We start from the raw sequence: 17,829 nt of genomic DNA on the forward strand, positions 1-17,829 counted from the left end.
AAAAAAGAAAGAACCCACCATAACAACAAAATACCACAATTAATTTGTATTTTAATTTTGTTTGGACATGAATCAAAATGTTTCAATAATCGTTTTATACTATTTTCAATATCAAAGTGGATATAAGTACCATTATCCATTTTTTTAATGTTGCGAGTGGCTTGTTTTGATGTTTGCATTTATACACTTCTTGCATCACGTGGCAAATCAGATTCGTGACCATGACTGCGAAGAACTCGTAATAAATTATTGAGCGATTGATGAGATATATTGTCTTTTATAACCCATAACCTTAAATCGTCAACAGTAGGAATACAAGGCTGGTTCTAACTCGTGAGCTCTGAGGAGGGTGCGGGTGTGCGGAGGGAACTTGTGGGCGCGGGGGGGTGTTACGGCGGGAAGGGGGTGACGTCACCCGGGGCTCCGGGAAAAACCGCTTATCAGAAGTAAACTGATATCCCGCTTATCAGACGTAAACTATTTTGCGGTGCCTTTGAAAAAACTTGATATGTTTTTGAAAACTTGATATGTTTTTATAAGGGGGTATTGATATAAAAAATGCTACTTTTTACCCCCTCCCTGTTTTGGGTGTTAGATGGGGGGGGGGGCAACGTTGCATTAAACATGTTGCAACATGTTTCGCGATAACGTGATTGGCTCTCGATGATCACGTGATTTAAACGTCGGCAACGCTGTAATTTTATAAACGTCGGCAACGCTGTAATTTTATTAGGTGTGATGAGTGCTCCAGTTGAGACAAAGGATTAAAAAATTTGTGGAGGAGTGTACAATATAAGAAGAGTTCTGACAATGGTACCGCATCACTCGCGTGTTACAAGACGGACAGCAAAACTTCTCGTTTGCTCCTCAGTCGGTGGAAGACAGACTTCAAAAGCTTCCCGAAACGTACAGCATGAACTATTACGTTCCGATCCAACAGAACGAGGCGTATGATAAACCGTAGGTATTTTTTATAATTTTTAAAATTTTCTTCATATTAATATCTTATATTTTTCTATAGCGAGCTATATTCTTTTTACAGAGCATTATCGCAGCCGCGTTATACTCCACGCATCTTGGATAGGAGATACGCCTTGACTGCCACAGCATACAAATACTTGGATATTGCAATCAGCGTGGGGCCTATATCTTATGTGGAAATACTGCTTGGTGACAACAGGGGCAATCAAATAATTTTGCCATACGCAACATAGAAAACGTTTATAGATCGACGGGTGGATATTGAACGATTTGTGCAGTCAACTTATTTTGACTGCACAACGATTTGTGCAGTATCTTCAAGATTTGCAGTTTGCGATCTGATTATAAAACTTGTAAAAATGCGCGATGAAAATATTATAAAGTTGGTGTTGCATGATAATTGCATGTACATGAAGCCGTCAACCTTACTGTTCCTATATGAACTTGAAGATTGTGTTGATTATGTATGTCATCAATTAGATCAACATACGTACAGCGTGAGCGATAAATATAAGAAGTTTATTACTATTTTGCGTCAAAATCATATTACTAATCAAAGCGACGCTGCAAAGTTATTACGCGAAAAATATGATAAAACATGTCTCGTAGAGTGTGAGCTAATTGCTTACGCTTTTGATAATATTGTATATGATGCTTTATATGACAAGTAAAAATGTGTAAAGAAAACCAATCTTGTAAACTGTAAGCTAATTACGTTGTGAATCATATTGTACGTTATGCTTTATATAACAAAATAAATGTATAAAAATGATATTGTTCGAATTATTTTTTCTCATATAGTTTTAAGTTAAAAATTATTGTATAAATAAAACGAGATGGGGAAAAAGGGAAATATGGGGGGGTAAAAGAATGTAAAAATGGATACGATATATATTTTTTATTCTTAGACCACCAATTAAACAGCTTAAATACATTTTGTAAAGCACAGTTGTTCACATGATTCTGACATCGTAAAGTGTACATAATGTCCAACTTGTTTAGAGGTTCTATGTCTTCGTAATGCGTCTCGATATTCTCGACGTAAGCTTCCTGTCTCGCCTCGTCCAGAAGCAAATCACGCAACCATTCTCGTTTCTCACATCCTTTGACGTACACGAGAATTTCATCATCGGTTGCAGTTCACCCATCACCGCCTTTGTAATCAAACTCCTAGCCATGCTGTGTGGAATTCATCCATCCTCCCATGATATTCCATGATGATTCACTTTCAACCATGCCACCTGACATCTTTCTGCCTTGGTAAGGTATTCCCATGGATAAGTGGGTGTAAACAAGTAGTGGGTGAGTTCAAATCCATCTTTGAGAGAGGCAAATTCCTTAACGATAAATTTTCCTCCAACGATGAAACCATGCAGGTCTACGAACGTTGGTGCAGACATGACTGTTGTTATTAAGAAGACTGTGATTGACTTCGATGCGTCGTAGAGTTATATATTGTCTTATCTCCCTCTCCTTTAATGTACAACGTTGTTAGGTGATTTTGCGCACAACGTTTGTCAACGGGTTGTACTGAACCACGCGGTCGTGTATGATGAGGCAGTACGCGGTGGTATTCATCGACACATTCTCTTTGCATTCAAATTCTATGCGCACGTCCACGGTTGCGCTCTTGATCGATTCATTTTGTCGAGAGCAATCGATGATTACGAATGGACCGTTAAGTAGAAAAGTTGAAGTGGTGAGGTTCGGCTCGAGATACTCGTATCCATAATAACCCTTGCAGAAACGCGCGTACATGTCGTACAGAATCGCCCATTTATTTTTATCGAAATCCAAGTTCATATCGTCGTATGGATAACATTCCGAGTTCAGATACAGTTTCACGTTTGTCAATTTGCAATGATCGAATCAGCTTGGATCCTCGGACACAATGTTCTTTCGACCCGTCTGCAGAGCAAAGATAACATATCGTGGCTTCTCGAGCTGAGTAGCGGTCTTGATGGCCCACGAATGCTTAGTTGTTTGCTGCAATAGTGGAAACTCGTACAGATCCCACGAACGAAAAGCCATGCTCAGGTACCGTCCGCTCTCCAGAGTACGCAGCATCGACAACTTATGTATCTCGTTCAGCAGTACGTGAGGCATGCGCCATTGTATCTTGAATATATCAATCGTGGGTTCCAACTCCGAACTTCCCATTAGACTGTTGTTATCGTTACGCGCGCGTATTAAAATTAACTCGTGACGAGCGTTGATCACCACGCATCTGTAATCCTCGCAAAACCCCAACAACATGTTGAGTGGTACGCAATAATTAAAGTATCCATTCACGTCCCAACCCGAAATCCATCCTGCGTTCCTCAGAATCACGTTTTTGTCTGACGACACCGTTGCATAGTTTTTCAGTGTGCTGGTTATTCCAACATTTCTGTTGCGATCAATTTCTACACCGTCGAGTTCGTATCAAATCTCATCGAACATGAACGCGACACAATTATTTCCCAGTACCACCGAAAATCCCTCGGCTGGTTTGTTTATTGTCACTTTTCCCTCGATGTATAGAAAACTTTCGAACGGCAATGTGTACAGATCCTGTTGGTGTATGGGTATTCGTATCTCGTCGCTGTGCCCGAATGTTGTGTTGGCAAACGGATTGTACGTATGAGTCTCGATCTTGACGATGCGATCATCGAAGATCGGCTCGTCTCCGATGTTTAGAATGTCAGTCATCGTTATCAGACGTTTCGCACCGCGAATCCCAGAGATTGTAAAAATTTAACGTTTGACGCGTTGAGCTTCTTTTTCTCGGGACAACAAGATGATTGAATATTATTAAACGTTGTCGCAAGAGTATCGGGTGACTGTTGGAATGTTGGCACTGGTGTGGAGATAACGTTATCTTTTGCGCGCTGCGATGTGTTTAGCACGAGCATCTCACGTTCGCGTTATTGTTGCAACCGTCGTCGCACGTGCAGTCTGACGGTGATTTCTTCTCCTCGAAAATCAAGTAATCGTCCGTTCTGATCGACGGCGTGTATTGTCAGATCCGTAATGCACCGCACGATGATTGGCAGATAAATGATTTGTGTGGGCCTTTCCGATATCTTATATCCTGGTGGCACGCTCGGTGAAAACTCATGTATCGTGTGTACACTCTTATTGTTGCTATACGCGCCCGCGGTCACATTGCATTCCACGCGAATAATGTTCACGTTTATTATGTTGATCGACACGTCCGATTCGTGCCATTTTCGCGGTAGCAGTACACCACGCTTCGGTGAGAATCCTAGCAGCGATCCTATGTTGTTGGGTTTACCAAAATGTATACTGTAGGCGCATTTAATCTCACATCTCATTGTATTGTAGTTGGCGCGAAGCGTTATCGGATACTCCCCATCATTATCATCATCGTTGCCCCCACGCGTAACGTTACCGGAATGAGTTCCGTCGTGTTGCGGACGTTTTCGTAAAATTGTGCGTTTCAAAAATTCGTTTATAGCTCGCAGTTCGTACGATCCCTCGGGAATCGTAATCTCCGTGATATCCTTGTCAAAGTAAAACGTATTGTTTGAGGCATTCACGTTCGGTATCGTGTTATAGGTTTCAAAAATCGTTAGACCGAGCTCGTAATCATCGTCGCTCAAATCTATTGCCGGAGAATAGTGTGCCGCGAGAACGCTGCTCTTGCCGCTCAGGTTAAACGTCAGCGACATGATGGTGGTGAAATACTGAGTCTTTGCGGTACTAGTTCAGCTTTTTAAATTTACACGCGTTGAAGAAACTGCAGACAGAGTTGTCCACAAATGCTCTGATCGTACGTTTGATAGGACGTTTGATTATACTCAATCGTCACTCCGTCCCCAAAGTATCGTACTAGTTCTCTAGGCGGTTGAAGATTGCCGAAACTATCGAAATACGCGACGTGGTTACCCCTCTTTGCGTACGCCACCCAGTGAGTGCCGGGGCCCGTCGTATCGTCCAAATTTACGATACCACTCTCGTTTAGACGCGCACCACTCGTCGGTAACGCGTTACGCATAAAAACACCTCTGAAATATGGAATACGCGCGCGTTTTGCTAGTTGCGTCAATTGCACGTTCGTCGTCGCACCTGTGGGTAATGTTAATGTTTCTTCGACGTTTTTTTTTTCTTCTGTACACCTTTTCCATGTTTGTACGGGGCGAGATAGTCCTCGCCCACGTTTGTATGGGGCGAGATATAAACCGTGACCTTCCATCGCGCGATTGTGACGCTGTAACTCCTCGAGCTGACGTCGCGAGGCTTTGTTGTCATTCACCGCCTTTGCCACACCAGCCGCTCCACCAATCAAGGATCCGAGTGCACCCAATATTGGTAAAATCGGTAATGCACCGCCTCGTTTTGCAGCCTGAAGTATGCGTTTTTTTTTCGTTGATTTTTTCGTTGAATTCTTCTTTATACCCATACCAATCTTCGTCTTGGCTTTCATGGCTGCCCAGACAGCAGCAGCTGCTGCTCTTTCCCCGAGAGGTGAATCTTTCGCGATTAGTCGTTTTAGCGCTTTGTCCGCGAGTATCTTGTCCGCCGCGTGTCTGTCGATGAGCTCGTTGCTCTGGGAGTACGCAATGTCGTGTTCGCGACACGCTGCGTCGAGCGAATTTATACCTTGGTCACCTCTGGCCAATCGCTTTTTCAACCGAGTACCCGGATCGCAAAACTGGTAACCGGGAATATGTAATTCGAAAGGAAGAGCGTTTATCGTGCGATTCAGCAGTTGACCACAGCCACGTTTTACCGTTGCGACAGCTGACATTCGACACAATTTTTGATCAACGGTGCAGGTCCGTCGATGTGCGTCCGCTGCCACGGTTGATTGTAATGCTCGTAGCAACGACGATAGCTTCGAACCTCTAGATCAGCCCTTATATGTTCCGGAAGCCTGTCCCACACGTGTTCGATGTAGTTGCCACACACACGTAGCAAAATAGGTTTTGGCACGAATTGTAACTGCTCGGCGCTCAATTCGAGTATATCGGAGGGGTGTGACAGTATGAAATACATGTTTGATACTGAGCGATGCGTGATTTTACACGCCTATAAATAGCCTCAGATCGCAACATGTTTCGTTTTGAATAAAGAAAAAATATATAGAGAGATGTTAAACATATGTAAAACGGTTATACATACGTACATAAGAAACGGTTATACATATACGTAAGGATGTTTGAAGGAAACGTGAAATGAACGTAAGAAGTATGTGAACGAATGTGGAACGAACGTGTGAAGTATGTGAACGAACGTGAAATGAACGTAAGAAGTATGTGAACGAACGTGAGAAGTACGTGAAACGAACATATGAAGTATGTGAACGAACGTAAGAAGTACGTGAAACGAACGTGGAAAGTACGTGAAACGAACATAAGAAGTACGTAAACGAACGTGGAAAGTATGTGAACGAACGTACGAAGTACGTGAACAAACGTAAGAAGTACGTGAACAAACGTTAAAAGTATGTGAATGAATGTGAGAAGTATGTAAACGAACGTAAAAATATTAATTCTATATTAATTTAGCAGTCATCTTCAACAGGATTGCCCATTAGTACGCACAGTGATAAGTTGTGTCACGCCCGACTATTGATAAACACAACGATCGCGCCCAGCCATTGCGGGGTATAGCGTCACGCCCACGCAGCCATTGATACACGCTGTGACGAGCTTATCTTCCTTCTTCGCGCGGCCATTGATACGCACCCGCAATGAGCTTATTTTCTTTCTTTACACTTTCTCTATCCGTACGCTGCATTCACACACACGTACACATACTCATATACAGCATACGCTGCACTCACTCGCCTATAAATAGGTCGTTCGATTCCACTATACAGGGTGTTTGGTAAAGATTTATGCAATTTTTATAAGCAGGTAGAGCGCATTAAGCTGAACATAAAATCCTCATCGTTTTTTCATTTTCACAATAGTTAACCAGTTATAGACTTGTAAAATTTTCTGTATTAGCCCGGCCTACCGGCAAATGCAAGCACGCCGAGCGTCCGACCGCGGCGGCCGCCCCTCCCTAGCGCTTGAACCTTGAGATTGCTAGGCGCGCGGAGGGAGTTGTTACAACAAGCGGCAATGGCTACGCACAATGTGTATGTGTACATACATGTGTACAAAAAAATATCAGTTCTAATGCTTAAAGAAGCAATTACTAAATTTATTTTTTTTTTATAAATAATGATTATTTTTAATAAAACATTTTTTTGTGATAGTCTTAAATGTCGTAAACTGTCATAAATTTTAAAAGAAGCTATTATCATGTGCTCAAAAACAAATTTATTCTTCTTTAAACAACATTAGAAAATTTTATCGATTAAAATGGAAATAACAACCAAATAAAATGTTTGTTTCAACTTTATATTCTTAATTAAAAATTAAATAACGAGGATATTTATATTTTTAATACAATTAATCCTTGTGATAGACTTATAATACACGGAAAAAACTTTATGGTAAAAATTACTCTGGTAAGTAATAAACGCGTGACAAGGAGAAATTATGAAAATTTTTATTACGTTTTTCATCAAATTACGATAATATTTACATTACTTATATGATATAATTCTCTGAAATTTCTTCTTACAGTTCGTGGTTACTATCATAAATAATAAATCATATATAATTTTACTATAAAATTTTCTCCGTGTAGATTTACGAATATATGAATTTATTAAATGTTTGAAAACTTATAAACAATATTTATTTAATTCAAGAAAATTTAGTATGTAATGTGTGTGTATTTGATGTGCGTGTGCGTGTTCGTGTGTTTGTGTGTGTGCGTGTGCGTGTGTGTGCGTGTGTGTGTTTGTGTGGTGTATGTACGTACATACGCGAGAAAAGAATAATCACTTTGTGACAGGAAAATGAATAATCATTCCTTAGTTCGCGATTTTATATCACTATTATTATTCATGATTACTATACAATACACGCACACGTAGAAAAATATGATTCTAGTTTTAAGAAAATCAATTATTCATTTTTAATTTTATTCTTTTTTAATAATTATCTTATTTTTAATGGTTGAAAAGAATATTATATTGATAATAAACACCTCACTTTACACAAAACAAATAATGTTTAACATTTTCATGTATGTATCACACACACACACACACACACACACACACACACACACACACACACACACACACACACACACCAAATACACACACATTACATACTAAAATTTTCTTGAATTAAATAAATATTGTTTATAAGTTTTCAAACATTTAATAAATTCATATATTTGTAAATCTACACGGAGAAAATTTTATAGTAAAATTATGTATGATTTATTATTTATGATAGTAACCACGAACTGTAAGAAGAAATTTCAGAGAATTATATCATATAAGTAGTGTAAATATTATCGTAATTTGATGAAGAACATAATAAAAATTTTCATAATTCCTCCTTAGCACGCGTTTACTACTTACCATAGTAATTTTTACCACAAAGTTTTTTCCGTGTATTATAAGTCTATCACAAGGATTAATTTTATTAAAAATATAAATATCCTCGTTATTTAATTTTTAATTAAAAATATAAAGTTGAAACAAATTAAGAATATAAAGTTGAAACATTTTATTTGGTTGTTATTTCCATTTTAATCGATAAAATTTTCTAATGTTGTTCAAAAAATGATAAATTTGTTTTTGAGCACATGATAATAGCTTCTTTTAAAATTTATGACAGTTTACGACATTTAAGACTATCACCAAAAAAAATTTTTTATTAAAAATAATCATTATTTATTAAAAAAAATAAATTTAGTAATTGCTTCTTTAAGCATTAGAACTGATATTTTTTTGTACACATGTATGTACACGTACACATTGTGCGTAGCCATTGCCGCTTGTTGTAACAACTCCCTCCGCGCGCCTAGCAATCTCAAGGTTCAAGCGCTAAGGAGAGGCGGCCGCCGCGGTCGGGCGCTCGGCGTGCTTGCATTTGCCGGTAGGCCGGGCTAATACAGAAAATTTTACAAGTCTATAACTCGTTAACTATTGTGAAAATGGAAAAACGATGAGGATTTTATGTTCAGCTTAATGCGCTCTACCTGCTTATAAAAATTGCATAAATCTTTACCAAACACCCTGTATAATCAGATTCCGAAAACATGAGATTCGTGCGACAGCCGTTGGCGATATGCGTTACGAATTACGATGACAAGTTACGACTAATGGGGGATGACGAAGAGAGGCGCAAGCATGGCGCGATGCTGCCTACTACCATACGCGCGATTATTTGCGGCCCATCGAATTGCGGTAAAACCAACATTATGATAAACTTGTTGGAATGTCCGCACGGTGTGCGTTTCGAGAACGTGTACGTGTACTCGAAATCTTTGCAACAGCCGTCATATCGGTATTTGGAAAATTTGTTAAGATCGATGAATGAAATTAACTATTTTATGTTTTCCAATAACTGTGACGTCATTCCGCCGAATGAAGCGCGTCCAAACTCAATTTTCATCTTTGACGATATTGCGTGCGACAAGCAGGATGCCGTGAGAGAGTATTTTGCGATGGGTCGGCACTCGAACGTCGACTGCTTTTATCTTTGTCAGTCGTACGCGAGAATACCTAAACATCTTATACGTGACAACGCAAACCTGCTGATCCTGTTTAAACAGGATGGTACCAACCTGAAGCATGTGTACAACGATCATGTTAACACCGATATGTCATACGATGATTTTTGTGCGTTATGTCGTGATTGTTGGCGGCGTAATTATGGATTCCTAGTAATAGACAAGGATAGTTCACTTACTAACGGGCGATATAGAAGAGGATTTAACGAGTTCGCGATGCTGCGGAGCGATTAGTCGTCATCGATACTTCGTTGAGGGATGAAACGTGAGCGATCGACGCTCTCTGTCAACATGATTGGGGGCAACGATACGCGTGAGCGCGAAAAAATCGCGAAGAAAATTGAGAAAACGAGTGAATCGATTTGTAAGAAACATCGCGCTTTGAAGACCGGTAGGATCGAGGAGAATATCGCGGCGAAGAGACACTTCGAGCCGCTCATCGAGCCGCTGCAAAAGATCGTCGATAATTCCGGCGTCCGCGTGATAAAGGAAGAACCACGTGTCGATGACGTAGGCATCGAAACATCGTTCATCCAGAAGAATGTGATAAAAAATAAGAGAAAACGAAAAGACAGTTCAGTGCACCATGCATTAAGTGAATCGAACAAATGGGTGCGATATATGTCAAACGATGCAATGAATTTACCGTCGCCATCGGTGCAGCATACGTCAAACGATGCAATGAATATACCGTCGCCGTCGGTGCAGCGTACGTCCAACGACGTGATAGATCCGTTAACGATAACGTCCACACCGCGTACGGTAGCTGTACAATCAAGTTCAATTGAAGCTCCAAAACCGTTAAATAAGGCTCTCGAGACTGTTTTGAATCCGTCGACGATTCGTTTGCGACAACCGTTCGAAATCGATTACAAACGTCAGAAGGTCTAGAAACGTTATCTCAGCACTTGGGGCCGCTGGGTCAAAAGTACATCGGAGATTTTCTCAGCGGCCGTGGTGAAAAAGAGAAAATTATGGATACCGTGTACGGCGTTCGTGTAGACAAGGATGGTATGATGTTGAGTAATAAAACGTTCGAGGTCAACAGTAGTGATCACATAATTATCGATGATGTAAAATACGTTGGTACACACGGTCTTTACGAACTGATCTTTAAACGATATCCCAACGATTCAGTCTACACGGAAAACGATAAACGAAAGTAAAAAGATATATTGTTGGCTACAAACGCGCATAAACGTAATTACGTTACACACGGCCGATTATTAGCCAATAAGCCATGACACTAAACGACAACGTGATCGATTACGTGCATTGGGACGATCCTAACGAACTGGTGGATCGTCTACGGTTGCTCAAAGCCTCATATTGGGCTGGTCATAACGCTCATGACAACGAGATGCTGTCCATCATCGAAGAACTTCGCGAGGCAGGCCTTATTATAAATTAACTTGTGTATCGTCAAAACAAATCAATTGATCGACGTCATCCCATACACCAAACATGAAATTACTGAAATCTAATGTTAGTTCCAAAAAACGACGACTCGTCGAGGAACTGCGCGCTTCAGCGAGAAGAAATTTTCCACGGAGACATTTCATAGTTCGGGGATACGACGATTTGTGGCAGGCCGATATCGTCGAAATGATTCCGTACTCGCGGTTCAACAGAGGTTACCACTACATACTCACCGTCATCGATGTGTTGAGCAAGTACACGTGGGCTGCACTCAAGAGCAAAGGTGAAAGCGAGACAGCTGACTCGCTTTCACTTTTGCTCTATCGCTGAGATAATTCGAGAGAGCAGCAGGTGTCCGAGAAATTTACAAACCGATATGGGGAAGGAGTTTTACAACGCCGACGTGTAGAAACTATTGCAAAAACATAATATTAACCATTATTCTACGTACTCGGTAATGAAGGCGTCGGTCGTCGAACGCTTTAATCGCACGCTGAAGAATGATATGTGGAAGCATCAACGCTCAACGGCAATTACAAGTGGATCGACCTGTTATCACGTCCCGTGTCGAATTACAACGCTCGGAAGCATCGAACGATCGGTGTGCGACCCGTCGACGTAACTCCCGCGATGGCTGAAAGACTCTTGGATACGATATACAGCGCTATAAAGATTGCTAGTCCAGCGAAATTCAAAGTAGGCGACTCTGTACGCGTGAGCAAGTACAAGACAATTTTCGAGAAAGGTTACACACCAAATTGGACAACCGAGGTGTTCAAGATCGTTAAAGTGCAGCGTACCAACCCCGTAACTTATTTACTCGAGGATTATCGCGGAACATCTATCGCTGGAGCGTTCTACGAGCATGAGTTGCATCGCGCGACTCACCCGGATGTATTTCTGGTAGAGAAAGTATTGCGCAGGAAAGGAAATGAGGTTTATGTCAAGTGGTTGGGATTCGATGGATCACACAATTCGTAGATACACAAAGACAATTTAATCAGTATAAAAAATTGTTTTTTATTATAAACATAAAAAGTGTAGTGCATACATTATATAAAAAATATATAATTTTTTGCGACATATATGAAGCATCTTTATTATCCTTCCATCGTCCATTTCTAACGTTACACATAAATTATCAAATAATTTTTAAAAATACATATAACATAAAATACACAATATGTGTAACACGTAAAATATATGAAGTATTAAATGTAAATATATAAAATAAATGTAAAACGTAAAATACATAAAATATAAACTATAAAATATGTGAAACGTGAACATTAAAATATAAATGTAAAATATAAAATACATAAAACGCAAATATAAAAATGGCTGTACAATACAAAAATATTATAAAGGTATTTGATAATGCCCCCACGGCAACGTCTTTACCGAATCAGGTACGAGATACCGCTTGTCGTCGTATGGACTTAGAGCGATTTTCGTTTCACGTACCGTGTATACCTCATGCAATTTAGATCGTATATACGTCTGATGACGCGTCATCTCTATCTCATCTCGCAGACACCGCATGTAGTCGTCGAATGTTATCGTTCTTGCGACAACGTTACACTTTACACCCTTTGCCTTTTTAGCGTCATTTTTTCCATCCACTTTTAACGCGTACATTTTCGCTCTGAGTCCAACGAACTCGGTCATTATCGCACTGTTGTTTTCGTCCTTCATTAGCCCGGGAACTTTCTTGTTCGCAAGAGGCATACCGTACGCGTTACCAGTCGGATAATCGCTCGTGTCGAACCTTGCGATATCACGTTTTATATTTTCATATACGTCGTCGCACTCGATGTGATACACGAGACTATCAGTATCTGTGTACATCACTCTAGATTTGTCATGGTACAAAGGTAGCATGTACTCGTGGTGAAATTCATACAAGCAAATTTTCGATATGTCTAGTATACACATACCTACATAAATCGGCTTGTTGAATTTCACCTCAAGTTTTCGGAGTTCGACTGCAATTAAATTTTCTGCAAAAATACTGCGACTATGGAAATTTGGTTTAGCGATCATTGCCTCCGCACCGTATCGTCCTGTCCATTTTGTCAAAAGTTTTACATCTACGTGATTGCGCACATTTTCCATAGTTTTTCCGAATACGGCGTTATTCATCAATTTATATAAATTTTTCTCGAAATCGTTTTTCGCGAGGGTACGAAATTGTGTGTTTAACTCGATATAATCGCGAAGCCAGGCGGATTGAACGAATTGTAATACACGGTGTATCTGTGTTATACGGAGACCATGACGAGTGCATTGCTGCAAGTTGTGATAATGTATGACGTACCGCTTCTTATCGTGCAAGGTCGCTAAAAGTTTACGTTCTCGCTAAATATTATTTAGTCTCTCGAATTTTTTAATGTCTTTTAACGCGATTGGAAACTCAATGTCATCGAAATTCAGAACGTTTGTATAATGAGGGTATGATGACTCCCTTTCTGAATTTCTTTCTGCGGGATATAGAGCTATCACAGACCATGCGAAGCAAGCATTGTCCATCGATTTCACGTTAACAACCGCACGCTTTGTTATTATTTCCCGCGGTAATGTCGTGTGACATCCCGCGCGCATAGAATTGTACTTATTCACATTTACAGTCAAATTCTGTATACGCGACAACGCCCACCCACTATCGCGTTCTTGGAATTCCTCGAGCGATGCTAACGTGGGCTCGATAACGCACCGCTCGTACCACTCATCCAAGTCCGATGTTCTAAAGAGATCACTGTTTTTCGTGGTAATACTTTTATTGGCGCGTTTACAAATACGCCATTGAATGCGGTGTTCACTTTCACAGAGTTGTGTCTTTCGATAGCGTCCCGCACTCGCTCGAGTACTATACCACCAGCGTCTTCTAAAAACTTTCGCGGTTCAATGTAGTTCTCATTGATAACCGCTCCTGTCAGAACGCGATTCTCAAACGCGGTGTCAATTTCTCGCCACACGAGTCTGTCCGCGTTGTCACTCGCGTAATTACCACCGACGTGCACGAAACGTCTTTGCAGTCGCGTCTTTTCACCCGCGAGTCGCGCGATTCTCGCCACCAAAGATTGTCTTTGTCCAACGTTGAGTCGAGGGCGCTTGACGCGGCTATGTTCCTCTAGTCGTTCAATACACTCGTCGCACCGCTGCAACCACTCGAAACACTCGCCCAAGGTAGCGACCCTGTCAATTTGGTCCAACAGCTCGCGCTCAAAATGTTCCATTTTTAATACTATTTTTTTTCAATAATTATTAATAAGTCTTTACACTGTGCAAACCGGACACAACTTACTGGAAATCATTACAAACATGGGCTGTCTACAATTTGAGCAATATTTTCCAGCCTACCGAACGCATTAGTAATATGTTTACTAAAAGCATGCATTATTCCGAAATCAGTGTCCGCTATTCGCATAATGCATTCGGCACATACTGAATATGTATCACCCGTGGTGTAATAAAAGTATATACCGCAATGTTTCGATCTTGCGGTTATGGCACGCACTTCCGCAGGTGTCAAATGTTTCTCAACGACATCGATATAATCCTCGCTGTCCTCGCTGCAATCATCACTAATGTAGTTACTATCTTCCGATGCTACGCTCTCTTTATCCATTATATTCTCAAAATTAATGTCATTCACAACGTCTATTATCTGGGCATCGTCTATTTGTTGTATATTGTCCACAACATTAAAGTTTTCCGGATGATTATCCGCAATGTTTATCACATTATTTGCACCATCCACAATATCTATTACTTCGTTTTCATCGTCTGCAATGTCTATCATTTCGACATCATCATCGTCCGCAATGTCTATCACTTCGACATCATCGTCCGCAATGTCTACAAGTTCCACCATCACTTTATTCGAAGTCATTTTTTCACGTCACACTGATTCGCTCACATGAACTTCTCACATCTTGAACTTCAAGTCGACTGTGCGATCGTGCATTTTCTGACCATTTAAATACTTCCTATAACCCTTTGTCTTCCTTTGTCTCAACCAGAACATAGGCATCGCCATTTTTGTTTATATATAATTTCAAAGAAAGCTCCTAATTCTGCGAACAGCTGGATATCGGTGCTAAACCGCGAATCGCATCCCTCGTAGCGATTGAGGTGTCAGTGCGACAAACGTCTTTTATTTCTCCATCCTATACCACTTCTCAAGTTTTCACATTATTTTGTCTTCGATGGATTTCAAGAGTATCTTCTCCCATGACTACGCGTCTCATAAGTTAGCAGCCGATAAAAAATTATAACATTGTTGTTTACAAATTTTAACCGTTTGGACAATAGATTTCGTCTATCGCTGATAGTAGAGAGAATTTCAAAATTTTTTTTCCAACGACTTCCCCCTACCCACATCTAATCTTTGTATATTTTATCTTTTTTCCCTTTGTCTCAACCGAAGCATTTTGTTATTTTGTTTTTTAACTATACAATTTCACAGCGAGCCGCTATTTTTACAAGCAACTATCAGGTATCGATACTTAACCGCAAATCGCATCTCTTCCACGAATCGCATCCCTTATTTACAATTCAGTTAAAACGTCAGTCGGTGTGACAAACGTTTCTTATTTTGAATTATACACCACTTCTCAGATTTTTTTATATTATTTTGTCTTCGGTAGGTCTCAAAAGGTATCTTCTTCCACGACTACGTGCATTGTCCCCCCTCATTAGTCGACGCCGACACAGAAAATTACGGCGTTTCTATTTACAAAATTTTAACTGTTATGGCGACACATTTTGTCTATCACCGATAGCAAAGAGTAAGATTATTCCCACGACTTCCCCTCTCCACGTTTTCCCTTATTAATATCATGAGCTTGGTGTGAGTAAAAACGTGCAAAAATATATATGCGGTGAATGAGAGTAAGAGCGCGCGAGAGAACGCTAGACCGCATCCCTTATTTACAAGTTGTATCGATCGAAGCGTTGGCGCTATCTTATCTAACGTCTAAATAATAACTTCCGACTGATGAAAGATTCCGCTACGTACGCAGCATCTCGCACAATAAGAAAGGTGTACTTACTCATTGTCAGTCAGTCAGTCTCGAGTCGTCCACCCGTCGAGATGGACATTTCCGCGTCGGGACGGGCGTTTCCGCGAATTCAGTTTTTTACGCTTGTGAAAATTACATGCGATCGGTCACATGGTGGATGACTGCACTTCGCCTTCGGAGTCCGAATCATTCATGTCGTAACTGTTTTCCCCTAATCGATAAATTGTTATATTTGTAAAAAACTGGTAAATATCGAAGTCTTGCGTTAGATCTTGAAAAAATTTTTTCACAAATATAACAATCTATTGATTGCGGGGAAACAATTACGACATGAATGATTCTGACTTCGAAGGTGAGGTACTTTTATTCATCACATGGCCCATCGCCTTATCAACTGTGTTAGTGAAAGTGACGAGTCGCCTGATGGATGGGCACACTTCGCATCACCAACGAAAAATATATTCGCGTCACTGCCATATAATCGGCAATGGCATGTTACGCTATTGATGCAAATATATTTTTCTTTGGTGATTCGAGGTGTTCTTATGCATCGATCGACTTGCCACCATATCATCGTAATTAAATTCATTTGTGTGGTAATTTCAAAAACGGGAAAGGGGAGGAGAAGATTTTTGGACTCTGATTAATACTAGAAAAATTAAAAAATCTATTATTGCTCAGAGTCCATTAGCTCTTTTTGCTCCCAGTTCAACACACAAGTGACATATGGATTACGTAAGTGACATGGATTACGTGAAAAAAATATCTCCTAACACGACGAAAGTCGTAATGTAAGTCTAAAAACTATACGTTTTTAATATCTTGGGGGAGGGGGAATCTTTTGGAGTCGGCTCATCGTTAGAAAAATTAAAAAATCTAATGATGGCTTGATTCCAAAAGATCTCTTCATTCCCAGTACAACATGGTATACAGTGACATATGGAGTACGTGAAAAATCTGGGGGGGGGGGGGATTGGTTCAAAAACTCCTGAACACCCCCGCACCCCCCTCGGAGCTCACGAGTTAGAACCGGCTTAGCTTTCCTACTGTCAACTAAATTTGTTTTATTTAAACATACTTCTGAATTAAAATCAGCATTATTATTATAAGAGCAATCTCCATTATTGTGTATATTTACATTTATGTCATATATATCATCAATTCATCATCGGTGCTATAGGAAAGTAAATCAATCTTTGAAATATGTGATATATTTATTGAATCAACTACTGTATTGTTAATAAAAACAGTTCTGTCACTTTTTAACGCTATAGTTTCATTTAAATTATGATAGTTATTTTCACTTTCTGATACAGTTTTTGGTACATGTACCAAACGATCGTCAAAAGTAGCTTATTTGTGATATATTTTGAATATTTCCTCTAGCCGAATATTTCCGTATAAATACTTTTGCAACTGTAACTTTACATAGTTACAGTTATTTAACTTATGTATTATATATATATATATATATATATATATATATATATATACATATATATAAGCTTCTGTATTAAACAGTTATTAAACTTGTTTATTTTGTATATAAAAATTTTATGTATTTCCCTGAATTTTTCTTTTTACATATTTACTAAATAAAGTGCATGCGTTAGTGCATTACATATTTTTTCTTTTGTATATATCACATTTGCATCATCCTAAGTATTTGAAACAAAGGGCATAGCGGAATAAGCAGGTGAAATCTGCCCCCGCACAAATCGAGCTCAAATTGATATCATTAGTTGGCACCCTTGAGATGTAAAACTTCCCCAAAAATTAGCTACAAAATTGCATTTTTGGGGGAGTTATG

General features: G+C 39.8%; 1 protein-coding gene across 1 annotated transcript; it reads left to right on the top strand.

The window, feature by feature from the left end:
• The first annotated feature begins 11,625 nt into the window (after positions 1 to 11,625).
• LOC118647497 lies at positions 11,626 to 11,976 on the top strand. The gene has a single exon (XM_036292538.1). It carries the CDS (start codon positions 11,626 to 11,628, stop codon positions 11,974 to 11,976), a length of 351 nt encoding a protein of 116 aa, XP_036148431.1.
• The last annotated feature ends 5,853 nt before the right edge of the window (positions 11,977 to 17,829 follow it).

Source organism: Monomorium pharaonis, chromosome 10, assembly GCF_013373865.1.
Source record: "Monomorium pharaonis isolate MP-MQ-018 chromosome 10, ASM1337386v2, whole genome shotgun sequence".
Taxonomy (NCBI): domain Eukaryota; kingdom Metazoa; phylum Arthropoda; class Insecta; order Hymenoptera; family Formicidae; genus Monomorium; species Monomorium pharaonis.